We start from the raw sequence: 25,274 nt of genomic DNA on the forward strand, positions 1-25,274 counted from the left end.
TAAACAAGAAAAGGAGGGAGAAGAAAGTGAGAAAGAGGATAATAATGCATCACCAATGGGGTGTGAATTAATATCGAAATCTCAACATGAGGCTGCCAAAACTATTTGTATTAACAGTTTCAAGTTGCGATGTCGATAGATGACACTGCAGAACCAACTGGTGATCTTGTACTTAAATGTTAGTTGGGAAAACCATTTGATGAATTTAGGAATATTATAAAGAATGAAAACACAGATGGACTTTTAAGAAGAGTTGCATTGGACACTTTCTTGAGCTGCCTGCCCATTTCCAAATGAACATGGTATATGGTTTTCTTAAGCGTAGGATCAAGTATGTGGGAGATGATAAAGATTCGAAGGAGGAAGAAAAAGATTGATGAAATCTGGATCAACTACTATGGCATGCTAGTTTGTTTTGGCTTGAAAGAGTTTGCCACAATGACGGGCTTGAGATTCGATCGTTCAGAAGAGTCACTCACCAAAGAAATACCACAATAAAGGTCTAAGGAAAGCAGGACAGCCAAACCATGACCATCAAATAATGGTAAGTCATTGTCCCAGCGACTACCCACCAAAACCAACAAATGTAAGGAAAAAATAGATAGGTTATTGGACATCGCTGGACGTGGGTGCAAAACTAATAAGTTGATAAAATATCTCAGGGATACAAACATACCAAAATAGTACAGGGAGTAGTTGTGTTTAGTTTGGTTTGCGCATTCTATTATATTGGCAAGAGACGTCAACAAAGTCATAGAAGATGATTTGTTGAAGCTTGCTGAGGATTTTGAGAAATTCAACAATTATCTCAGGGGATATGACAGCTACTACTTGATTGTCAAATATTTACTGAAAAAGTTATCCCCAAGACGATCACATTATATGGTTTTCCTTGAGCTTTCACGGTAAATTTAATCACTATTTGTTTACTCATCCATTAATTTATATTGAATAATTATTATGAATTTTTTTGCTTGCCTTTTGTTTATATTTTTTAGGCTTGGGCATTTGAATTCATTCCTCACCTCCGAAAATAGATCAAGGATTACCTGAATGAGGTTTCTCATCCAAGGATCCTTAGGTGATTGGTTGCAAAGAGCAACATAAGAATTAAGAAGGCTGATCTCTTTATCCCTCTGGATAATGCAGTACGTTTTCTTTTGAGTAAAATAATTTTATTCAAAGAAAGATATTGAAATAGATGTGATATCTGTCGTGACAGATGGGTTATCTATTACAATAAATTACCCATCCAGTGCAACTGGTACAACATGTGGGTAATCTGTTGCGACAGATGATTCATATTTCACATCAGATTACCCATCTGTTGCTCTGGTTCTCTGACTATGACTTAACAGATTAGCTATTTACTGCAAATTATGCAACAAATGAGTAATTTTATGCAATATATTGTTAATCCAATGCGACAGACAGATTAGCAATTGTGATAGATAGATCATTTGTTGCATAAGTTTCGTCCACTGTAACTGGTATAATAGATGGGAAATCTGTTGTGATAGATAATTCATATTTCACATAAGATTACCCATCTATTGCTTTGGTTCTCCGAACCCAACTCAATAGATTACCCATCTACTATAAATTATGCAACAGATGGGTAATCTGATGCAACATATTATTAATCTGTTGTGACAGATAGATCAGTTGTTGCGATAGAAAGATCATCTGTTGAATAAGTTATCTGTGTTAAGATGTAACTCGATTGACTGCAAATTATCATATGATTTAAATGTATTTGTCTTATTTTATAGGTTGTGCATCCATAGATCGTGCCTACTGAGCAGGAGTTAGGGATGACTTCGTTTATTACTTTAGGTTATGTTAATACAATAGCAGAACCAATAGTAGAGTTAATAAAGAAAAAATTGGTTGGAGCAACAAACATACGAAGAGCAGTTAAGCAAGGTCAACCTAATGTTGAGGCTCTTCATGACCAACCTACTGTAACAGATCTAGGTGCTTCTTTTGGGGGTGTTGCTGGTAGAGTTGTTGATGTTGGTGGCAGGTATGCTGATGTTGCTGCCAGTCGTGTGTTGAGCATATGTTGATGCTTAAGAAAAAATAAATATGTTTGAAAATACCCCTTTCACAAGTCCCTCTCACCCTTACACAGGTCTCTCTCACCCTTACGCCGGTCTCTCTCGCCCCTCTTCACCCTCATGTTCTTGTTGCAAATGCAAAGAGTGCAAGAACAGCAAGGATAAACTCTTTGAAAAAGTAGAGGCTATCGCTAAAGCTATTGAGGAATTAAAATCCAAGAGGGGTGTCATACCATCCAAGAAGGTGAGGGAGACATACACTCCTACAGTGGCGGTTGAGAGAAAGAAAAGAGCAATTAGCCAAGTACTCTCCAATCAGAAATCCAAAAAAATTACAACTCCTCCCTCTCTAAAAGTTGCTGAAGTTCGGGGGCTATTTAAGAAGGTAGACATATATGCGGAACTTGGTGCCAAAGAGAAGAAGGATCTGCGACGAGCTAAGAATGTCAAGCAAAGCGTACAAGATTACCCAAGGCTTCAGAAGTATAATAGATATGAGTACGCAGTACGTGGATAGGGTAAGCTTACTTTTCCTAACCTAAATTTCTAATCTACTCCATGAAGAAGAAGCTACACAACAGATGTGTCATCTGTTACAACAAGTGTGTTATCTGTTGCAACAGGTGTGTATTCTAGTGCAACTTATGGTAGCAATATATTACCCATCTCTTGCATAAGATGCATTAGATGGGTAATCTGTGAATGAATTCAGAGAACTTTCTACAACAAAAGGACTATCTGTTGTATCTTTCCACTATGTTTTTCTTTTTTATAATTAATAACCTATTTAAAAATTAACTTCTTATATCACAGTATATTGAAGAAATTCTCTGCCTCATAAAGGGCAGGCAATTAGCGTACCCGGAAGCTTATAATGTTGCCAATATGATAATGGACCTCGACTTCTATAAGAATCTCAAAGATAGGTACGATGATCTCAGTAAGCTAGCGTCAACTCCTAGTGGTGTGGTATTTGATTCATTACTTTCTAGGTTTCAATGGGATGAAAAAATGATAAAATATGTTAGAGGAGAGAGGCTAAATCCACATGGCAAGAGCTGGACCGAGGCAAAGAGGATTCTTAGAGTCATGAATGTGGATGACACACCTTATCGGGCGGTTGAGATACTACTCAAGGAGGGAAAGATCAAGGTTTATGACTGAAACTTACCTGCCTTGGATGAGGCCAATTTTTTTACCCACATGTAGCCATTGTTGGAGTTGTTCCCCATCTTGTTGAGGCAGAGTAAACTGATGGATCAATTACCAACGAAAGTGTTGATAAAGCAACCATGGGATATTGAAGGTCAAAATAAGGACATGGACCTTCCAAAAAATGAAATTATTGCCGCATGCGGGTTACACGCTATTACACACATCGAATGTTTGCTGACCGACACAGAAATGGCTAAGCCAATGACCTTTCTATACGATTATGTTGTGGCAAACATACAAGAGGTCTGGGCTTATGGTGTACTAACCGGACGCTTGGATCCTAGGTATAAAGAAGAGCCTATGAAATAATATTTTTTTTTATTTCAAGTCACTTTACTTTACAAACATTACATACATGTAGTGGTAATTTTTTTTATCTGATGAAAGTTGAATTTTTTACAATGCAACAGATTGTCCATCAGTTGTAAAATATATTATATCTGTTCTGACAGATAGTTTATTTGTTGCATTATGCCGATGTTTCTGTCTAAATCTTATCTGTTGCAACAGTGGGTGGACCTGTTTGATAATTTCCAACAGATAACCTATATGTTGTAATATATGTCTAAATCTATTTGATATTATCCAACAATTACGTTTGAATATCCATGTGCTCAACAACACCAAACCAGTAGCAAATACAAATATACTACCATGAAAATTTCAGTAATTAGGCTTGAATATCCATTTGACCAACAACACCAAATCAGTAACAATAACGCCAACAATGTAGTATCTTCTTGCTCGATTTTGTTTCTCTTCAAAAACCTTGACTTTTTTCAACAAATTCCAGATTACACGATTTTCTTGTGAAGGTTGTCGTTCTTCATATCAATCAAAGTAATCACATCCACCTAACTTTTATAAAAACAAGACCACAATTACAAAATAATTACAAGTCAATAATTAATCAACTAATTAAATAAAAAATATTACCTTAGAAATCTTACAAGTAAAAATCTACGACCTGGATTTTGTTGAGTCCAAGAAGTCTTCAATAGAGCTTCATGACCATACTTATAATATCAAAAATCTTTATCACAAAAAATAATGGAAGATGAGCTCGACATTGTCAAGCTCTGTTGGAAAAAATAAAAAAAAAATATACAGAAAAAACAATTACAAATAATTTGAAGAGTTTGGATAGAGAAAAAAAGATGATGAAGAAGAAGATTTGGGAATTTAGGGTTAAATTTTCGGAAGAAAGATGAATATAAAAGAAAATGAGGGAAAAATAACCGTTGGTGGCTTAATCAAATGCCAAGTCAACAAAAATGGGAGTTTAACATGCCTTGGCTACTTGAATTACACGTGAGCTTCCAATTAGGCAAAAAGTTACAAACTGACACATTTAATGCCTATTTTATTTTAGGCGTTTAAAATAAACACTTTCTACTTGAGGTGCCAAAGTGAAAGATTGCTGCAACTTTAGGTACCTGTCGATGGGTTTCGCCTTTTTTATTTTAAGTCACTTCACTTTACATATAGTGATAATTTTGTATGTCTAATGAAAGTTGAATTTTTATAATGCGACAGATTGTTCATCTGTTGTAACAAATATTCTATCTGTTTTGACAGATAATTTATCTATTGCAATAAGTTGGTCATCTATTGCATTATGTCGACATTTTTATCTAAGTCTATTTGTTGCAACAATTGAAATACCTATTTGATAATTTCCAAGAGATTACCTACATGTTGCAACATATGTCGAAATCTGTTTGATATTTTCCAATAGATATGTCATTTATTGCAACAGATACCTTATTTGTTGCAATATTTGAATCTAGTATTCCATTTCAATTAATAAGTTCAAATCTAAGGATAAAATAAAATTCATAGACAAAGTAAAATAAATTAAAGTCTTCAAAAATTACATGAAATAAATTAACAAATAAATAAAGTGTAGAAAAATTGTTATGGGTACAAATCTCAACAAATGCATCAACAATTTAAGTTTTGATTCCAAGAATTTTTAAGGAGGGGTGAGGTTATTACTTTGAAAGACTCAAGCTATAAAGATCTACTCAATATGAACAACTTGTTCTTCATCCGGTGCTATGGAATCGACATTGGTCGTCGTTGATCTTTAATGTCACTTGCGTACGGTTTCTGTGCTTTCTGTTCACTGTATTTCTATAAAAAGACTAGCACATTATCAATGTTGTTCAAAAGTAACTTCTACAGTGACATCCACCTGGAAATCCAAAAGTAGTCAATGCTAATCACGGAGATAAAAAAAATAAAAAAGAATAACTCATCTATTTTAGCAAATCAAAGAGGTCTTCCTCCTGTTTTAAATTATCCCAAACATATTATATTTTTATTGCAACATATGGATCAATTATTGGGACAAATTATAACATGAGGAAGACCTGTGTTATAATTTCCAACGGATGAACCATCTGTTGCAACATATGACTCATTTGTTTGGAAAAACTAAAACGGTAGAAAGTCTTGATTTAATTTATCCCAACAGATAACCCATTCTTTACAACAGATAGGTCATCTATTGGTACAAATAAAAGTGGTACATAGATCTGTTTGATTTTCTAAAATAGACGAGACATATGTTGCAACAGATACTGTATCTGATGCAACAAGTTAGTCAACTGTTGCAATAGATGTATATATTTGTTTGATAATTTTCAGCAAATGTTCATCTGTTGAAACAGATATGTGTCTGTTTATTAGTTGGGGCAGACAATATATATTCACCTTCTTCAGCTCATGTTGTTCTCCTTTGGCCATTGTACACTGCTCAATAGTATAACACACAGACAGAGGAGTTGTAATTTTGCTTTTTTGGATGCTTGATAATGCTTTGGAAATTACTTTCCTTCTCCTCTTGGCCTTAATCTTTAATGGAGTGGATGGATATAATATCCTCTTTGATGGAATGACACCCCTTTAGACGTCAATTTCTTTACAGAAGCAGTTAATGCATTAATAACATTAATCACTACATCATGCTTCGCCTTCCAGTCTTGACATTTGCATGTAGAATATTTGCTAGGAGAGGCAAAATCTGCATAACCAGTATGATCATATTCATAATAGTTTGTTTTAAAAACTGTAAGAGAAGCATCATTAGCACCAACAGCAGCAATACTACCACCACCAACAACTCCATCACCACTAAGACCATCAACAACAACAAGCCTACCCTCAAAAATTATTTTTCTTATGATAGTTGTTGCTCCAAACAATTTTATTTTTATTCTGTCAATGACCTTAGGGTCCAATAAAATTTGCACAAACCATAAAGTAAAAAAAACAGCATCTTCATCTCTCGATTGATCGGAACAAGCGACGGATGTACAATCTAACATAAATCATTACATATATTAGAATGATGATTAGATCATTCAAAAAAATCATTAATTAAAATAAAAGCTTAATTATAATTATACTTACTGCATCCTTCAGGAGGGGTGAAGAGATCAAGAAATTTTACATTTTTATCAATTTTGGCTGACAACCATCTCAAGATTCTTGGACATGAAACTTCTTCCTGGTAGTTCATTTGTTTTCTCAAATAAGGAATGACTTAAAACGCCCAAGCCTATAAAATAACGCCAATAAATCAAACGATTATTAAATAAAAAAATGAATCATATCATAATAAAAGAAACATTTACCATGAAAAGCCATATAAGTTGACTGTTTTTGGCGTTAATGGAGTCAACAAATATTTGACAGTCATTTTAAAGTTTCCATAACCCCAAGGATAGCTGTTAAATGCCTCAAGATCCTTGTTGAGCTTTGTTAAACCAATGCTTCCATTGTTGTTAACGTCTCTCGCCCAAAGAATATAATGTACAAACCAAACTAAGCATAATGATTGTTTGTGCTTCTTTGAAATTCTTTTACCTTTCAACGCTTCTATCAAATTTTTATTTTTGAAGCTTGGACCAATAATAGACACCAGGTCATCACGATTACTTGACTTGCCTTTGCCTTTTTGGGGTGTGTGTGGTGCTTTTTTGGGGTTAGAATAAGTATAACTTGAGAAGGAGAAGGAGGATAATATTTTAGTCCAGTAACTATGGCAAACTCCTTCCAACCAAAACAAATAGGCATCCTATAGTAATTTAACCACACCTCATCCATCTTATCTTTATTTTCATACATAAACCTACGCTTGAGAAGATCATATACTACTTTCATTTAAAAACAAGCATTGTCGTTCTCGGGCAAATCAAGATATTACCCAAAGTAGTTGTCCCTGAAATAAGCATCCAATTTTTGTTCTCGGAGTATTTTTCTGAAGGCGTCAAAAGATTTTTCCATGGTTGACTTAACCACAAAATCATCCGTTAAATCTGTGGCACCATCGCACTGCATTCTCACAAGATAACGATCAATGGTAAAGGTTTTGACCAACTCTTCGGTGGAAGGGCTATTAGCATTTGGATCATCTCTTTTAAAATATTTCTCTTCCCCATGTTCATCATATTCTGCTCCTGATCGAGATAACTCTTGTAAAGCAAGCTCATAGAGTGGTGGATGTAAACTAGCCGCTTCACTTGTTCCTTTACTTGGACTTGATTCGGTTTTTGTTCTTTTGGGAGCCATATTATCTAAAATTAAGAGGAACATAAAATAGATTATAATTGATTAATGCATCGTTAAAAAGGATAACAGTAAATCTAACATGCAAAACAGTAAAATAATAGTTCCAACAGATCACACATTTGTTGCACCAGGTAGGTTATCTATTGGACCAAATAACTAACATATTGTAACGGATAGGTAATCTGTTGCAACAATACAAAATATATCACTCATCTGTTGAGATAAATGAATAGTCTGTGCAACAGACCACACATATGTTGTAAGAGTGATCTGTTGGAATAGTTATCAACGGTCAATATTATTTAGATTTATTCCAATAGAAGGGTCGTCTATCACGACAGATGAATGACCAGTTGGAAAAATCTGGTCTTGGACATATTCTGTTGGAATAGTTGATAGGATTTTATCCAACAGATGATAATCTTTTGCATTAGATTTTTAATTCGATGGTTCCTCCGTTACATCAGATGGTTAATCTGTTGCATCAGATTTTTAATCTGATAGTTCCTCTATTGCATCCGATGGTAAATTTGTTGCATCAGGTGGTTAATCTGTTGCAACATATGGTTAATCTATTATATCTGGTGGCTAATTTGTTAGATCATATGGTTAATCTATTGCATCAGATTTTTAATCTGACAATTCATCTGCTACATTAGATAGTTAATATGTTGCATCATATGTTAAATCTGTTGCATCAGATGGTTAATCTGTTGCAGAAAAAATAGTAGCATGATTTTGTTCAATAGAACAACAACAATATCACCATTTTTAACAAGAACAAGAACAAATCAACCCAGCAACGGGCACAACATGAAAAACACCAACATCGTTGTTTTGTTTGTATAAACACAAACAAGAAAAATCAAACTTAAAAAAAGGCAACAAACAACAAAAAATCATAATTCACTCCGAAAAGAGAAGAGAAGAAATACAAGAGATTAGGATTTTATTTAGACGCATTTCAAATTAAAGCAACAAATATTGAAATTGTTAACCAATAATAGAAGAGAAGTTGATACAAGTTCCTCGTTTTCTTCGAAACTAAAAATGCCATAATTTTTTACCTGTGAAAGAAGAAAAGGAACGATGAAGAAATCAAAGTTGTTGTGGCTGGAGAGCAAGACTATCACATTGATTGACGGTTGAAAGTCGAAAAGGAACTCGAAGCCCAACTATTTGTTGTCGGAGGTTGAAATCGCTGGGGATTGAAAAGAGAAATTTGTCGAACTGTTGGTTGGGAGAAACTGTCAAGGGAGAGAGGAGAGACGATTGATTTGGAGAGAAGAGGGGTGTGAGCTGATTTGTATTTTTGAAAAGATTAGAAAGTTTTGAAATTATTAATCAAGTCCACAATTAACTTAATCAAATTTCTTAATTATGTTTGACCCTTTAAGTTGGTCAATGTTATCAATCATTCATTTAAGGCTTAAATGACACCTTTCCTTCAATTTTCTCTAGTTACTTGTTAGTCTATTTTAGGATATGAGTATTAGTTTATTACAATTATAAGAATCATAAATTATGGGCTCAGTCTCTGTCTCAAAATAATTAACACATTTATTTTTTAAAGTCAAGACTATATGAAACTTTTATTGGTATTCAAACTGCATGTTTCAATTTTAACCATATTCATGCGAAAAGAATTGTAATTTATAATATTTCTTGTATAATTTGAATATCTAGATTTTAACTCCAAATAATAATTAAATTAAGAATCAATCGGTTAAAACATATTTAAACAATCAGGTGTCGTTTGGTATGCAGAATTAAAGTAAATAATTTAAAAATAAAATAATAATCTCGAAATAAAAGTCTGTGAGTTCTCAACTATCCAATATGCCATTACACCTGGATTAGCTACAAGTGCGTCTAATATACACTCCATTTTAACTACAAATAAATGTCAAGTGATACTTTACGCGACTATTATCTCAACCAAATCAGGAATTAAATTAATTAATTGGTTAAAACTCATTTGGGTGTTGGATTCGAAATCTATGTATTATTTTAGAGTTACTCCCTCCGTCCCATTTTACCCGTTCCAAATTAGGATGACACAGCTATTAAGAAAACAATGATTGGTAATGTAACTTTACCATTTTGTCCCTCTTAATTGTGTCTTATTGTTACTTCTAATATTGATGGATAGCTAATACCAAAGCACCATTTATATTCTTAATGATGTACTCTTAAATGATACTCTTCTTTACAACATTTTTCAAGAATGCTAATAATAATGAGTAATCAATTACACTAAGGGTAGAATGGAGAAAAAAATTATTTTGTCTTGATAAGTAAAAAAGGACAAGTAAAATGGAACATCTGATTAGGAAATTTGAGACGGGTAAAATGGGACGGAGGAAGTATTATTTAGCTTGGATTTGTTCTATATCCGGAGAGGTTTGAGAGGTTGAAAAATTGAGCCACTCTTATTCTCTGTTGCTCGAACTCTCCCGCGGTGCGGGTTGAATTCTTCAAAAATAACGTATAATTGAAAAAATTGATGTGAACACAGTAACATTTTTTAAAAGCTCAAACAACATAGTTATTATTGGTTGTCGAAGCCTTGCAGGTCTATTCAAATTTGAAATTTGGATTCGTTTGCAACTGATTGAATTGGATGGTCAGAAATTTTTCGAAGTCGGTTTCTTCAAGTAAACGACATAGGTTACAAAATTTTGTGTCAATTCAAATTTCTATGTGGGGTTTATTTTGTGGCTTAGAGAATATTGAAACACTTGTTATCAAGAAGGTTTTAATCGAAAATTGAAAAAGAAGAAAGGAAAGAAAATATGAAAATAACGAAACAAAGATTTTTTTTCATTGGTATCTGTATTGGAGTCCGGCTAATCTGAATTCACGTTGGAAAGGGTTCGTTCGAGAAAGCGCTTTGGACCAAAAAAAATTTCATACTCAGGATTTGAACCCGAAACATCTGATTAAGAAAGGATCAACTTTATCTACTGCATGACATCCACCGATGGTAGAAGAAAAAGATTTAAGGAAAATATAAGAGATATAAAAAAAAAATTGGTCAGCTCAGTTAATCTTAATGTGAGGATCCATTTTTATATCTTTATTCTTTTTAATTTTTTTTATTTTTCAAAGATCCATATATATTTTAAGGCCCAACACGTTTAATTTTGAATAATTTCGAATATTTATTTAGCTAACTGACTGATGAGTTTGAGATGTCATAATTTTGTATGTTTTAAGATATTTAATTTTTAATAAGTAAAGCGTGACAATTAGTTTGGGATGGAAGGATTACAAGATTATATTACTCCCATCATTTTTATTTATATTAAATTTTCTTAGAAATTAATTTGACTGCTTTTTAAAATTAAACTTAATTAGATCAATTTAATGTTTTTGATATACAAAATTATATAAAGTTGTATAGGTGGTAATTCATCTCATGTAAATATTATTATTATTTTTTTAATATTGATAAAAATATATAGCTTTAAATTTTGAGAAGCAAAAAATATCATGTAATTCGAAGAGAGAAAGATTCAATACAACCCGAAAAACACCATTTTTCCTATCAATTTTTATTTACTACTGTTGACATGATATACACCTTATGAAACAATAATTAATATAGGCAATTTTACTATTATATCACTCTTTAAATATAATAAATTTAATTTTAAGAAATATATTGAATAATAAATCAAGTATATAATAATAAGGATAAAATAAATACAAGATATTCCTATATTCTAAAAACTTGTCACCTTTTTCTAATTTACACAACTCTAAAGAGACATCTTATGTTCTAAAAACTTGTCACCTTTTTAAATTTACACATCTCTAAAGAAAAGTATTACTAATTAGAAGGCAAACAAAACGACCCTTACTTATTGCTTATTTTTGTTTAATGTTTCACTTTTTTGCATAGTAATATCTCTCCACATTTATTGCATACTAAGGATAAAAGTAAAAACAAATAATTAATTATTCTTAGGTTTTGTAAAGTGGTAATTACTTTCTCTATTTGCTTTTACTTATCACATTTTAACTTCGCACAATTATTAAAAAAATAATTATTAACCTAATTATTTTACCATAATATTCTTATTTAATGTTGTTTACTATTGTGTCTTAAGATTAGTTTGGAGAAAAAATAATTACGTTAAAGGTAAAATAGAAAAATAAAAATTATATTTTCTTGATATATTAAGAATGACAAGTAAAAATAAAAATTTAATTGAAAATAAGTAACAAAATAAAAGTAAATGAAAGAAGTATTAAGGGACATCTAGTTTAGAAAGGACCATAACTAACTAAACGGAGGAAGACCAACATGGGTTGTGGTGCAGTGGATGGGGCTGCTCCATCATTAACCAGAGGTCGAGAATTCGATCGTGGGCATGGAGAAAATTCTGCTGGAAGCGCTACCCCCGAATGGGGTCCTACCCGGCGCGAATCCGGATTAGTAGGACTACAATGCGGGTATCGAACCCTAGATAGGAAACCAAAAAAAAAAAAAACTAAACGGAGGAAGTAGTAAACTATTCAAGCATGATTGAACATCTACTGAAAAACCTTCCTAAGTTAATACTCGATAAATTAATAAACTCTCTCAGATAACATTTTTTCTTCAATTTCGACTTGAGCCAATGAAAACAATCACCGATTTCAATAAAATAATAAACCACTGTATTTTCTGAAGATCCCTATAAAAATATATGGTTTCATTAATATTACAAAGTAATAATTTTTTAAATTTCAAAAATATCAATAACAAGTTAGTTAAATATTATTATTTATTTATTGTTAGAATTTCAATCTAGTTGAAGTATCTTGGGTCCGTGATCCAGAGTAATGGTGAGATTGACGAGGATGTCTCGCACCGTATTGGGGCGGGATGGATGAAGTGAAAACTCGCATCGGGGGTGCTGTGTGATAAGAAGGTGCCGCCCAAGCTTAAAGGCAAATTCTATAGGGTGGTAGTCCGTCCGGCCTTGCTGTATGGAGCGGAGTGTTGGCCAGTTAAGAACTCCCACATCCAAAAAATGAAGGTGGCAGAAATGCGGATGTTGCGCTGGATGTGTGGACTGACCCGAGGGGATAGAGTTCGGAATGAGACTATCCGGGAGAAGGTTGGTGTGACTTCAGTGGAGTGTAAGATGCGGGAAGCACGATTGAGATGGTTCGGACACGTGAAGAGGAGGGGCATGGATGCCCCGGTCCGTAGGGGTGAGAGGCTAGCGTTGGATGGTTTTAGACGGGGAAGGGGTAGACCGAAGAAGTACTGGGGTGAGGTGATTAGGCGGGACATGGAACAGCTACAGCTCACCGAGGACATGACCCTAGATAGGAAGGTCTGGAAGATGTGAATTACGGCAGAGGACTAGGGCCAGTTCGGGTCGCTAGTGTAGGGAATTAATTGGTGGGGGTGTATTCCTGTTATGATTCCGTATTCAGTGTTTCGTGTTCCGTGTTCCATGTTTATTACGAATCTGTGTGCTTCCTCTGCTTTATATTCCTGCATTCCTGCTTTACTCTGTTTTATATTCCTTATGGGTGCCGTATCTATGTTATGTCATCTGCTTCTGTGCTGTACTATGTGTTTGTGTGATATCTCGTGACTTGAGCCGGGGGTCTTTCGGAAACAGCCTTTCTACTTCATCAGAGGTAGAGGTATGGACTGCGTACATCTTACCCCCCCAGACCCCACTAAGTGGGAATACACTGGGTTTGTTGTTGTTGTTGTTATTTCAATCTAGTTGAAGCTCATCTCTAATTTTTCTTATTGGATCCAAAAGTTTTGATATTGTCTTCTCAAACTGCATCAAAAAATTATGAAGAGTTTTAGATGCGATAAGTACTTCATGAGTAACCAATTTCAAGGGTATTATATCGTCTTCAATTTCATCATCAACATTGTTTCCTATGATAGTATCTACAATTTCTTCTAAACTTTGAACCTTTGAACATGTATCATTTTCACCTAAATAATCAACAAGCTTTTGACATTCATTTTATTGCTGTAATCGAAGTCATTAATCATGACCTGAAGTTCATAAATGTTGATTTCACAGGCTCGTAAATTAGTAAGATACTCAAAAACACTCATCTATCTTGAATCTTAAAAGCGCTCTATTGATTAAATAATATCTTTATAAAATAATAGTAATATTTTATGATCCCAACAATAATACTTCTTCCATTTTAAAATAGCAACTCTCTTTCTAAAAATATTTATTTCAATTTAGTTGTTCCATTTATGAAATTAAAATAATTTTATTATATAGTTTTTAATACGAGTCATATTATTAAATGACTACACAAAGTATATGTATTCTAATTTATATTTTAAAAGCATAAAAATTTGATAAATATTTTTTTACAAAAAATTATCAATTCAGTTAAAATCAAATATTTTGAAAAGGAGGAAATAATTTAGAGAGGTTTTACTCTAAGGCTTCGTTTGAACATGGAAATCATAACTTTTTGAAGTTGGAGTTGGAATTAAAGTCGGAGTTGTGTTTTGCCATGAATATACAAATTGAAGTTGTTTTTTACTTTTTGTGAGAGAAGTATAAGTGAAAAAAAAATAAAAATATATAATTTTAAAATATATATTTTACTAAAATAAAATTATTTTTACTAAAATAAAATATTTTTTTAAAAAATATAAAATTCTCTTGGCTAAACCGATAATAATTTGGGTAAAATTCATAAATAGCATACTTAAGATTATAATTATGAGATTAACACTTTCATAATTTTAACATACTTAGGGGTCGTTTGGTAGAGTGTATACAAATAATGCAAAATATGCTATGTTAGTAATGCTTGTATTAGTAATATTTGTGTTACCCATGCTTGCATTAATTATACTTGTATTTTTCTTATGCAGTGTTTAGTTTGATGTATTAAAAATAATAAGAATTAAATAATTTTTATAAAGAAATTTTTTTTACAAAAATATCCTTCATATATATGTTGGAAAGGATGTAATTTTTTTTTTTTAAAGGATAATAGTGTCTCTTAATCATATTAATGCATGTATTAGATCCATTGTATTACTAATACCTATAGATTTTGAGGTATTAGTAATACACACTAGAGTGTATAACTAATACATAAAGGGGTCGTTTGGTAGAGTGTATAAAAGTAACGTTGAATAAGGTGTATTAGTAATGCTTGTATTATTAATGCAAGTATTAGTAATGTTGATAATAGTTATGCAAACATTATTTTTTATAGTGTTTGGCTTGATATATTAAAGATAATATATATTTTTATAATTTTTATAAAAAAAAATTATTTACCAAAATACCCTTCCCTCCACTCCTTTATATACTCAATGATCTTTTCCTAATTTTTTCCAAAAAAAAAAGAAAACAAAGAAAGCTTTTTCATTTTCATTCAAAATTGGAACCTGTGAATGTGATATGATGCAAAGACGAAGGGAGAATTTTACTCCACGTGACATATCCACACTATAATACTTCATCTTTATTTCATCCTCCTGTTCATTGAACGCCATAATCGAATTCACGACTTTATTAATAGCTTGTACTTGAACAAAATGATTGATAATCTGAAAGAACCCAAGGGTTATGGAAGCATTGTGAACTTGTTCAATGATTTTTGATGTTCAGTGATTTTTGAACGTGTTGCAAAAAAGTCCACGATGGGGATTGAGTACTTGTATCCGGATCGGATTTTGAGTTTTGGATTGGGTTCTGATTGGTGGACGGAGAAAGTTGGTATGGTAGTAAGGCCTTTGTTGATGAGACCTTTGACGCCGGTTTTGGATTCATCGAATTGTTTGAGTTTCGTTGTATTGATGTTGTTTCTGAAAAATGAGAAGAGGGATGAAATATTTGAGGGGCAATAATATCATTTTGCAAGTTAATACCTATGTTAAAAGTTTGGTATTACTAATACATTGAAAATAGTGTGTATTATTAATACACATCTAAATATATAATAGGTTGTATAACTAATACAAACATTAGTTATACATAGGTTAAAAAATATATCAAATAAAGTATTAATAATACACATTAATTAATACATGTATTATTCTATTCAATTACACTTTATCAAACAACCCCAAAATATAAAAATATATCAAATAAGTAATTTTCTAATTAACTTTGAGGATGGGTTGGGGTAGTAGGTGTTTATCAAACTTTGTAATAAAACCGGGAGTAGAGAAATTAACAAACACGAAACTGAATCAAAACCGCCACCTTTGTCCTTTATTTATGCCATGTTCCCAAGAATCATCCAGCTTTTAATTACTGTCATTTTGCTTCTCTATACATACAACACTTTTCCCTTTCTTAGCTTTCCAGTTCTTTTGTGGGACCCCTTTGCCCTCCATGTGCTTCTTCCTCCTTTTGCTCCCTCTGTGCAAAAACCCTACCATATTGCACATTGTTTCTTGAAATAAAGTTTCAAACTTTGCTATAAACAACACTTTGTTTTCTTGTTTTTTCACTTTAAAAGTTTCAATATGAACACCCTTCTTTGTTTAGAGCTCTAAAATCTTGAAACTTTGCTATAAACAACACTTTGGTTTCTTGTTTTGTTCCATTTTCCAAAGAAATGAACACCCTTCTTGGGTTAAAGCTCTAAAATCTTGAAAAAAGGTTTTGTTTTAAGTTTTCTTTTTATGGTTTTTTGCGTATTTTGCTATATAGAGCACTTGGTTTCTCATTTTCTAGTCATAAAGTTTCAGTCTTTACTTAAGAAATTAACACTCTTCTTGGTTTAGAGTTCAAGTTTTGGAAAAAAGTTTGAAACTTTGCTGGAAAGACCTCTTTGGTTTCTTGGTTTGTCTTCCACATTTTCTTGTTGAAAAGTTCCAATCTTTACTAAAGAAATGAACGCCATTCTTATGTTAAAGCTCAAATATTGAAAAAAGTTTGAAACTTTATAAAGAACACTTTGGTTTCTTGTTTTTTCACATATTCTTCCCAAAAAGTTTCAATCTTTACTACCGAAATGAAGACCCTTTTGGGGTTAAAGCTTGTAACTTTTCTTGTTCTTGGGATTTGTGCATTCTTGATTTTGGGTGTAGAGTGTCAAGATGATGATGCTTCAGTAATGTTAGTTTTGAAAAAGAGCTTAAACCCACCTCAAGAAACAGGTTGGTTAGACCCTGATCCATGTAAATGGAACCATGTTGGGTGTTCTGACAAACGGGTCATCAGGATCCAAATTGGACACCAAAATATTCAAGGTACTCTCCCTCAAGATATCTCTAAGCTTACTCAACTTGAACGTTTAGAGCTTCAAGGGAACAATATCTCTGGTCCTTTGCCTAGTTTGAGTGGTTTGAGTTCATTGCAAGTGCTATTGCTTAATGATAATCAGTTTAGTTCAATTCCTCCTGATTTTTTTACTGATATGACTGCACTGCAATCTGTTGACATTGATAAGAATCCTTTGTTTGGTTGGGAAATACCTGAGAGTCTTAGAAATGCTTCTTCACTTAGGAACTTTTCAGCAAATTCAGCTAATATTACTGGGAGAATTCCTAGCTTTTTAGGCCCTGATGAGTTTCCTGGATTGGTAAATTTACATTTGGCTAACAATAACTTGGAGGGTGAATTGCCCCCTAGTTTTTCTGTCTCCTTGCTTGAGTCTTTATGGCTAAATGGACAGAAACTTAGTGGAGGGATTGGTGTTTTACAAAACATGACCTCCTTGAAGGAAGTTTGGTTGCATTCAAATGAATTTTCGGGGCCGTTGCCAGATTTTTCGGGGTTAAAGGCATTGGAGACATTGAGTCTTAGAGATAATTCCTTTACAGGTCCAGTGCCTGCTTCATTGAGGAATCTTGAGTCGTTGAAGTTCGTTAATTTGACGAATAATTTGTTTCAAGGACCAATGCCGACGTTCAAAGGTTCTGTTGTTGTTGATTCGGCAATAAATACGAACAGCTTTTGCTTGCCAAAGCCAGGTGATTGTGATCCTCGAGTTAATACATTGCTTTCAATTGCGAAAGCAGTGGATTATCCAAGGAAGTTTGCGGAGAACTGGAAGGGAAATGATCCCTGTGCTGATTGGTTCGGTCTCACTTGTAGTAATGGTAATATTACCATTATTAATTTCCAGAAAATGGGGCTTTCAGGAACAATTTCTCCTGAATTTGCTTCATTGAAGTCACTACAAAGGATACTTCTTGCAGATAATAATCTGACTGGTACAATTCCCGAGGAGCTGACCACATTGACAGGCCTTACAGAGTTAGATGTGTCTAACAACCAAATTTATGGAAAGGTACCGCCTTTTAGGAGCAATATGATTCTGAAAACTAGTGGTAACCCTAATATTGGAAAGGCTAAGATTGATGTACCTTCCCAAGGCAACCCTCCAGGTGGTTCACCAGGCTCTGGTTCTGATGATGGAAATGCCCAAGAAGCTCGTAAAAAGTCCAATCGCTGGATTGGAATTGTGATGTTTTCTGTAATTGGGGGTGTATTTATGCTTTTTTTGATCGGAATGGCAGCTTTTTGTCTGTACAAAAGCAAACAAAAGCGTTTTAGCAGAGTGCAAAGTCCCAATGCCATGGTGATGCATCCACGCCATTCTGGTTCTGACAATGATAGTGTGAAAATCACAGTTGCAGGATCCAGTGTCAGTGTTGCTGGAGTTAGTGAAGCTCATACTGTTTCAGCTAGTGAAGCCGGTGACGTTCAAATGGTTGAAGCAGGGAATATGGTGATTTCCATTCAAGTACTGAAGAATGTGACCAACAATTTTAGTGAAGAGAACATACTAGGTCAGGGAGGCTTTGGCACTGTCTATAAAGGGGAGCTGCATGATGGGACTAAGATTGCAGTTAAAAGAATGGAAAATGGAATCATCACGGGGAAGGGACTCGCTGAATTTAAATCCGAGATTGCTGTTTTGACCAAGGTCAGGCATAGGCATCTTGTTGGACTACTCGGGTATTGTCTTGATGGGAATGAGAAACTTCTAGTCTATGAATACATGCCTCAAGGAACATTAAGCAGGCATCTCTTCGACTGGGCAGAGGAAGGGCTGAAACCCTTGGAGTGGACAAGAAGATTGACCATTGCATTAGATGTTGCTAGGGGTGTAGAGTACCTCCATAGTTTAGCCCACCAGAGTTTCATTCACAGGGACCTGAAGCCGTCAAATATTCTTCTAGGGGATGATATGAGGGCCAAAGTTGCTGATTTTGGCCTTGTGAGACTTGCTCCAGAAGGGAAAGGTTCTATTGAGACAAGGATTGCTGGGACATTTGGATATCTGGCGCCGGAATATGCAGGTATGCTTTTTTGCTTACTTATACGTGTCTTCTGATGCTAATTGGTGACATAGTATTTGTATGCAGTTTGTAGACAGACATGGTTTTAAGTACAACCTCGAAAATATTATTTGTGTGAACCTTAGGGGTTTGATCTCGGGATGCTTCTAGAGAATTAGCAGTCATTTGACTGATAAGAGTCGGATGATACTAAGTGTACTCCGAGAAACTAGCCCGTTTTGCATTAATTAGCTTTTATCCTATAATAGGTCTATATCTGTTGTATATATTAATGTTTGCCTCTCTCTTAGTCAAATCAACTTGTACTCATGTCCATGGTTAAGAACTTGTCAATCATGCATTGTCATATATAAAATAGCCTTGGTTATGTCAACCCCTGTAGTGTTATGATTACTACAGGAAACATTTTTTCATGATGCCTGCTTAATGCCACCAATTTCTATTTTGGCCTAATCTCACACTTTAAACATGCTATTATTCCTATGACAGAAGATCCTCTAGTTTTCTTTTCTCCTCGGTGGAATTCAAGGATCTTCAAATATAGCCAGACAAATTAGTAACTTGCATCTTGCTTTCCTGATTGTGATATGTGCATATAAGGATTTCTTTGAATGTAGATATATCCACCTCTAAAATTGTATTTATCTTGATTCTTTTGCCAGTAACTGGGAGAGTGACAACAAAGGTGGACGTGTTCAGTTTCGGTGTGATTTTGATGGAACTCATCACAGGAAGAAAGGCGCTTGATGAAAGCCAGCCTGAGGAGAGCATGCATCTAGTAACATGGTTCCGAAGGATGCATTTGAATAAGGATACATTCAGAAAGGCAATTGACCCCGCGATAGACCAGAGCGAGGAAACACTTGTCAGTGTCAGTACTGTAGCTGAGCTAGCTGGGCACTGCTCTGCAAGGGAGCCATATCAAAGGCCTGACATGGGTCATGCTGTGAATGTTCTTTCATCCCTTGTGGAGCTCTGGAAACCATCCGACGAGTGCTCAGAGGACATATACGGCATTGATCTCGACATGTCACTGCCCCAGGCGCTTAAGAAGTGGCAGGCCTATGAAGGTACAAGCCACATGGATTCATCCTCTTCTTCATACCTTCCAAGCTTGGATAACACTCAAACTAGCATCCCTACTCGCCCTTACGGATTTGCTGAGTCATTTAGATCTTCTGATGGTAGATGAGAAGTTGGCACTCTTTGATCTAGGTTTGGTTGTTCATTCTATCTGTTATCTTCCTCGTTGCAAGTCACGCAACCTTTTTTTTTCCCCTTTTAACTCTGATGCTTTGATCCTTTTAACTCATTCTTAGTTTTGGAACTGTGAGGATAGGGATTCTTTTTAAGTTTTTGCTGTCTTTTGACTCTTGTTGTATGATGAATCTCACTCTCCATGTGAATACATTGTGGTTTGGTGAGGATAGGGATTCTTTTTAAGTTTTTGCTGTCTTTTGACTCTTGTTGTATGATGAATCTCACTCTCCATGTGAATACATTGTGGTTTGGTTGGAAATGAAAGGGATGTCATCAATTACCAGTAGACCATGGTACTTTTGTATTCTTGAATTGTTTCTTCAGAAAAAAACAGCTAGTGCAAGCTGTATTGAAATGTAAAGTGCCTTTGATGTGTGCAAATCATAAAATTAGCTTTTGTTTATGAAGGTTTATGCTTTTTCAAGAAAACTGTAAACTGTATGTTATGATTACAGATCAACTGTTGATACCTTTGTCAATCACAAATAGGCATAAAATTTAGTACCTTTAGGTGAAATGGGCTTTACCATAATGGCAAAAATCTTTTGAGATATTTAAGGTGCATGGTAATGTTCAGTCATGTCAAACAGCAAATTTCCACAAGTAACCAAATGTCTGAGCTCCACTAAAGGAGGTGGTCTTCACTCTTTGTCGTGATAAAAGAAAGACAAGTCTCAGTTTTTCTTTCTGAAAAGAAAATGAGAATGTGGTCCTTGATTTGACCTAGAGGATAATGAAGTGAGTGAAAATCCACAAAGACCAGCATATAAATTTCATTAGAGCCAAATAGCAGTAGGTACTTTTCTCATCGAGCCAAAGCTTACTGGATAAAGTTACCTAGTACATGTACTGATGCAAGATAGTAAGTATAGTATTAGAACAAATAATCGAGGTAGGTACAAGTTGATTAAGATACTATTTTTATAAGAACAAAAGAAACAAAGAGACTGTGGTGCTCGATCCGGCCTAGAAGTTAATGAAATGAGTAAAAAACATGTAACATTAGCGTTTAAATTTCATTGGAGCCACTTAGCACTACGTATATCGAGCTAAGCTATGCAAGATAACAGCAAGTGTTGAATGAAATAATTGAGATACACGCAAGTTGACTATAGCAGCAAGTATTGAATGAAATAATTGAGATACACGCAAGTTGACTATGATACCAAACAAACAAAGAGAATGTGGCAGTGGATTGATGAAAATGGAAGTCTTAGCTGTTAAAGATCATACATATTTTCTGAAACAGACATTAAAGGACCCTTTTCTCATATCCAGAATTGACCATTTCTTTCAAAAATAACACATTCACAACATAGCAACTAGTTTTGGTTAGATGAGCAAAAAGTCATTTTCATAACTAAAAATGAGTGATGCACAAAAAAGAAAAAGGTTGAGTATTGAAAAGTTATTCCTCCAATTTGGAGAGGATAAAAACAAAGAGCATGTTCTACTGTCATCCAATGATCCATCAATGTGATATGGAAAAATGAGGACCTTATAATAAATTTTTAATTGTGAAAAATTAGCTGGTCACATGTACAAAAAAAAAATTGTTTACATATTGTCCACCATAGTTTATTCAAAGGAGATTTAAAAATTGTGGACCAATTAACAGCTAGAGCCTTCACATGGAGCTTTCCTTCATGACCAATTCATTGATGAAGGTTATATCATCCTTATCTGTCTCAATCATTGTGGATACTATTGTCCAAGACTAATAGCTTAATGGCCAAACTTTTGGTTTTTGAAAAAAATAGGTTGACACATCCATAGCTTTTGAACTTTTGAGAAAATTTTATTTAGATACTTAATTGAACTTATAATAAAGTGATTCTATTAAATATTTTCAGATCAAATTTTGAGGGAAAAAAAGTTTGAACGTGTTTTTAAGTGTTCGTTATGTAGATAAATTAGTCAATTAAAATATGTCACTTTCTTTAATTATATATATTTATTATGATAAGTTGTAAAACCTAAGACCTATTTCAATTGAGGCTGATGTATATATTTACAGGACATGCCATAATTTATGTGCTTGACTTAATTACCTAATAGATGCTAGCCTGAAAATACATGCAAAAATTTCTCCACAATTTCAACTGTAAATATCTGTAAAAATAAATTATTATATTTTCAAATGCTCAATTGAAATAAATATTGATTTGAATATATACATAAAATTGGCCAGGCTTTCGGTAGCCTAAAAAAACAAGTACGTGGTTGCAAAAGCTATTGATAGTCCTTGCTCTTCTTAAGAGGAATCTAAAACTTCTAGAATTGAATCTAGATCTTCAATATATGTATTTATACCAAAAATTAAAGAGAAGAATACAATTTATCTTGATCGTTTGTGTAAAGCTATTTACATCATCTTGAATTTCTCTCCTTTCAAATTGTTTACCAAATAATTGAAACATATACGTATACCAACCAACGTAACAATAATAACAATAACATATTCAATATATTCCCATAAAATAGAGTCTAAAGATGATAGCGTAATTCATAATACTACCTTAGAAATGAGGATCAACGTAAATATTTCAAAATATTTATCTATTTAAATGGCACTAAATAAATCATTGCATGTCTCATTTTCGTAATGTGATATTTGAATTGTGAGACATAAATTGCTTTTTCAGTATTAACAAAAGTTCTTCGTAAATCATTCAACTAAATACAAATAACTAGTATTTTCTAAAAGTGTTACTTACGAAACTCCCTATGATTGAAAAATGATGTGTTTTCAAAACCAATAGATTGTACTCTCCATTTTTGCTTGTTTAGTTTTTTAAAACAATACTTCCTCCGTTTAAAAAAGAATGGCCTAATTTGGTACATTTGATATATCTTTAATTTAACATCTCTTTTTAATTTTTTTAAACTCCGTGCCAAGTCAAATTAGGTCATTCTTTTTGAAACGGAGGGAGTATACTTTTATTTGTTATTTTTAACATATTAAAAAAGTAATTATATTTTTTTTTATTTATTCTCAATATTAACTATTTATTTTTTAAATTAATTTTAAAACATAAGATTATATATCAGTTAATATAAATATTTTGATAAATGTTCATAGAAATTATTATTTCTTAATATACATAAAATTTAAAGTGAATAAATAAAAATAAACGAAAAACGTAAAAGTTTTGGGTCAATATTGGCCTTCAAGGCACCATTCTCCAGGTTTGATTGAAGTTTGGAAGGTTCAACTACTACATGGAAACACGTTAAATATACACCAATTTCTCATTTCCTTTCAAAATAAGTTTGCTTTAGATTATTTCATGCAAGAAATATAAAAATAAGGTAGTATCATTTACTAAGTTACTCATATTTAATTATTAGATGTTTTTTAATATTGAGTATTATTAAAAAGAAATAAATTTTTAATATAAGATATAAGAAAATAGTTAAAAATAATTTACTATTCTTTATCTTGAATTTTTTTAAACAACACTTATTTTGAGATAATATTTTTTTGCTAAAATAATTGTTATTTTAAAATGGAAAGTAAGACTAACCCCTCCAACCCCCCTCACCTAAAAATAAAAATAAAAATGAAAAAGCTAAAATAGAACATCAATACAGCGTGGGCTACAGTTCCAAATTTATTTTTGCTACAATATACCACGTAAGAACATACCACTTACCCCTCCATTTCGGAATAAGTAAATTATTGGATATTTATTGATGTTTCAAAATAAGTGAATCATTAAATTTGTTTTCAAATTTATCCTTATGATTTGACAATCAATTAATTTTTGAAAAGGTATTACAAGGTCAATTTTTTTTTTGGGTAAAAATGGAAAGTTGTGTTAAATTTATGTCTTTAATGTTTTTTCTTTAATATATATGTCAAAATTCAACAATTCATTTATTATAAAACGGAGGGAGTAATTTATAGCATGATCTAGTCTATTTCAATTAGTAGTATTTCTTAATTCATTCGTTTTCCTTATTCAATCTTTAAAGTGGCTAAATATATAGATGAATTCTTCAGTTTATCAACACCAATAAAATAGACACTTAGGACCGTTTGGTGTGAGGTATTAAGACAAGTTATTTTGGGATAAAATAATAGTTTTGGGATAAACTTTTTAATACACCATTTGGTTTGACAATATTTGGGATAACTTATCCTGGGATTAATAATAATCCCGGGATAAATTATACCACATATTTGGTGGTATAAGTTATTCCACCTTAATTTATTTCGGGAGAAATTATAAAATGACAAAAATATCCCAAATCTATTACAAACACATTTCTTCAATCTTTTTCATCATCTTTAATTATTGCTTTTGAAATTGAAAAAAGATTATTGATATCTACTTGATTATCTAAAACATGTTATTTATGACAAATTAAAAAGACTAAAATATCTTATTTTAGAACGAAGGAAATATATAACTAAGAAAAATTAGCCTCTTATTAATTAAACTTTGCATTTTTTTTTCATTCCATTACTTGTGAATTTTATAAACTTATACGCTATTTTCTTATATAAAGGATCAAAATGAAAAATTAACAAATTAAAAAATAAAATATGTTAGATTCATACATAATAAGGATCAAAACTAGGTACTATAATTTTTTATATATCTAACAAAATGTAGGTACTATAATTTTTTAAGCATAGAAAAATGGAATTCAACATCAACTTTTTCCTTCTAAGTGTTATTTTTGTGAATTGATAACACAAAAAGTTCTTACTACACAATGAAAAGATTAACTAAAGTAAGTAGATTTTATAATAATAATTATCATTCACTATAAAATATTTTAACAACTACAAAGGTGTTGCCTAGTTTTAACACACATTATCGTTTCACAATCGACTCTATTGTTCAATTACATATTTTAAATTAAATAGTTTTTTTAAT

The 25,274-nt window shown here is 32.8% G+C and overlaps 1 protein-coding gene across 1 annotated transcript; it reads left to right on the forward strand.

Annotated features, from left to right (window-relative positions):
- Nucleotides 1–16,046: 16,046 nt before the first annotated feature.
- LOC107850702 (receptor protein kinase TMK1) lies at nt 16,047–20,671 on the forward strand. Its single transcript, XM_016695409.2, has 2 exons — nt 16,047–19,125; nt 19,788–20,671. Exons 1-2 carry the CDS (start codon nt 16,830–16,832, stop codon nt 20,315–20,317), a joined length of 2,826 nt encoding a protein of 941 aa, XP_016550895.1. The 5' UTR covers nt 16,047–16,829; the 3' UTR covers nt 20,318–20,671.
- The last annotated feature ends 4,603 nt before the right edge of the window (nt 20,672–25,274 follow it).

This window comes from Capsicum annuum, chromosome 12 (assembly GCF_002878395.1).
Source record: "Capsicum annuum cultivar UCD-10X-F1 chromosome 12, UCD10Xv1.1, whole genome shotgun sequence".
NCBI classification, from domain to species: Eukaryota; Viridiplantae; Streptophyta; class Magnoliopsida; order Solanales; family Solanaceae; genus Capsicum; species Capsicum annuum.

What these genes read in the sequence shown, in the direction of transcription:
- LOC107850702 (XM_016695409.2), top strand. Translation starts at nt 16,830, where the DNA reads ATGAAGACCCTTTTGGGGTTAAAGCTTGTAACTTTTCTTGTTCTTGGG. An exon ending in TCTGGCGCCGGAATATGCAG is followed by an intron (nt 19,126 to 19,787) that starts GTATGCTTTTTT and finishes TTCTTTTGCCAG; the next exon opens with TAACTGGGAGAGTGACAACA.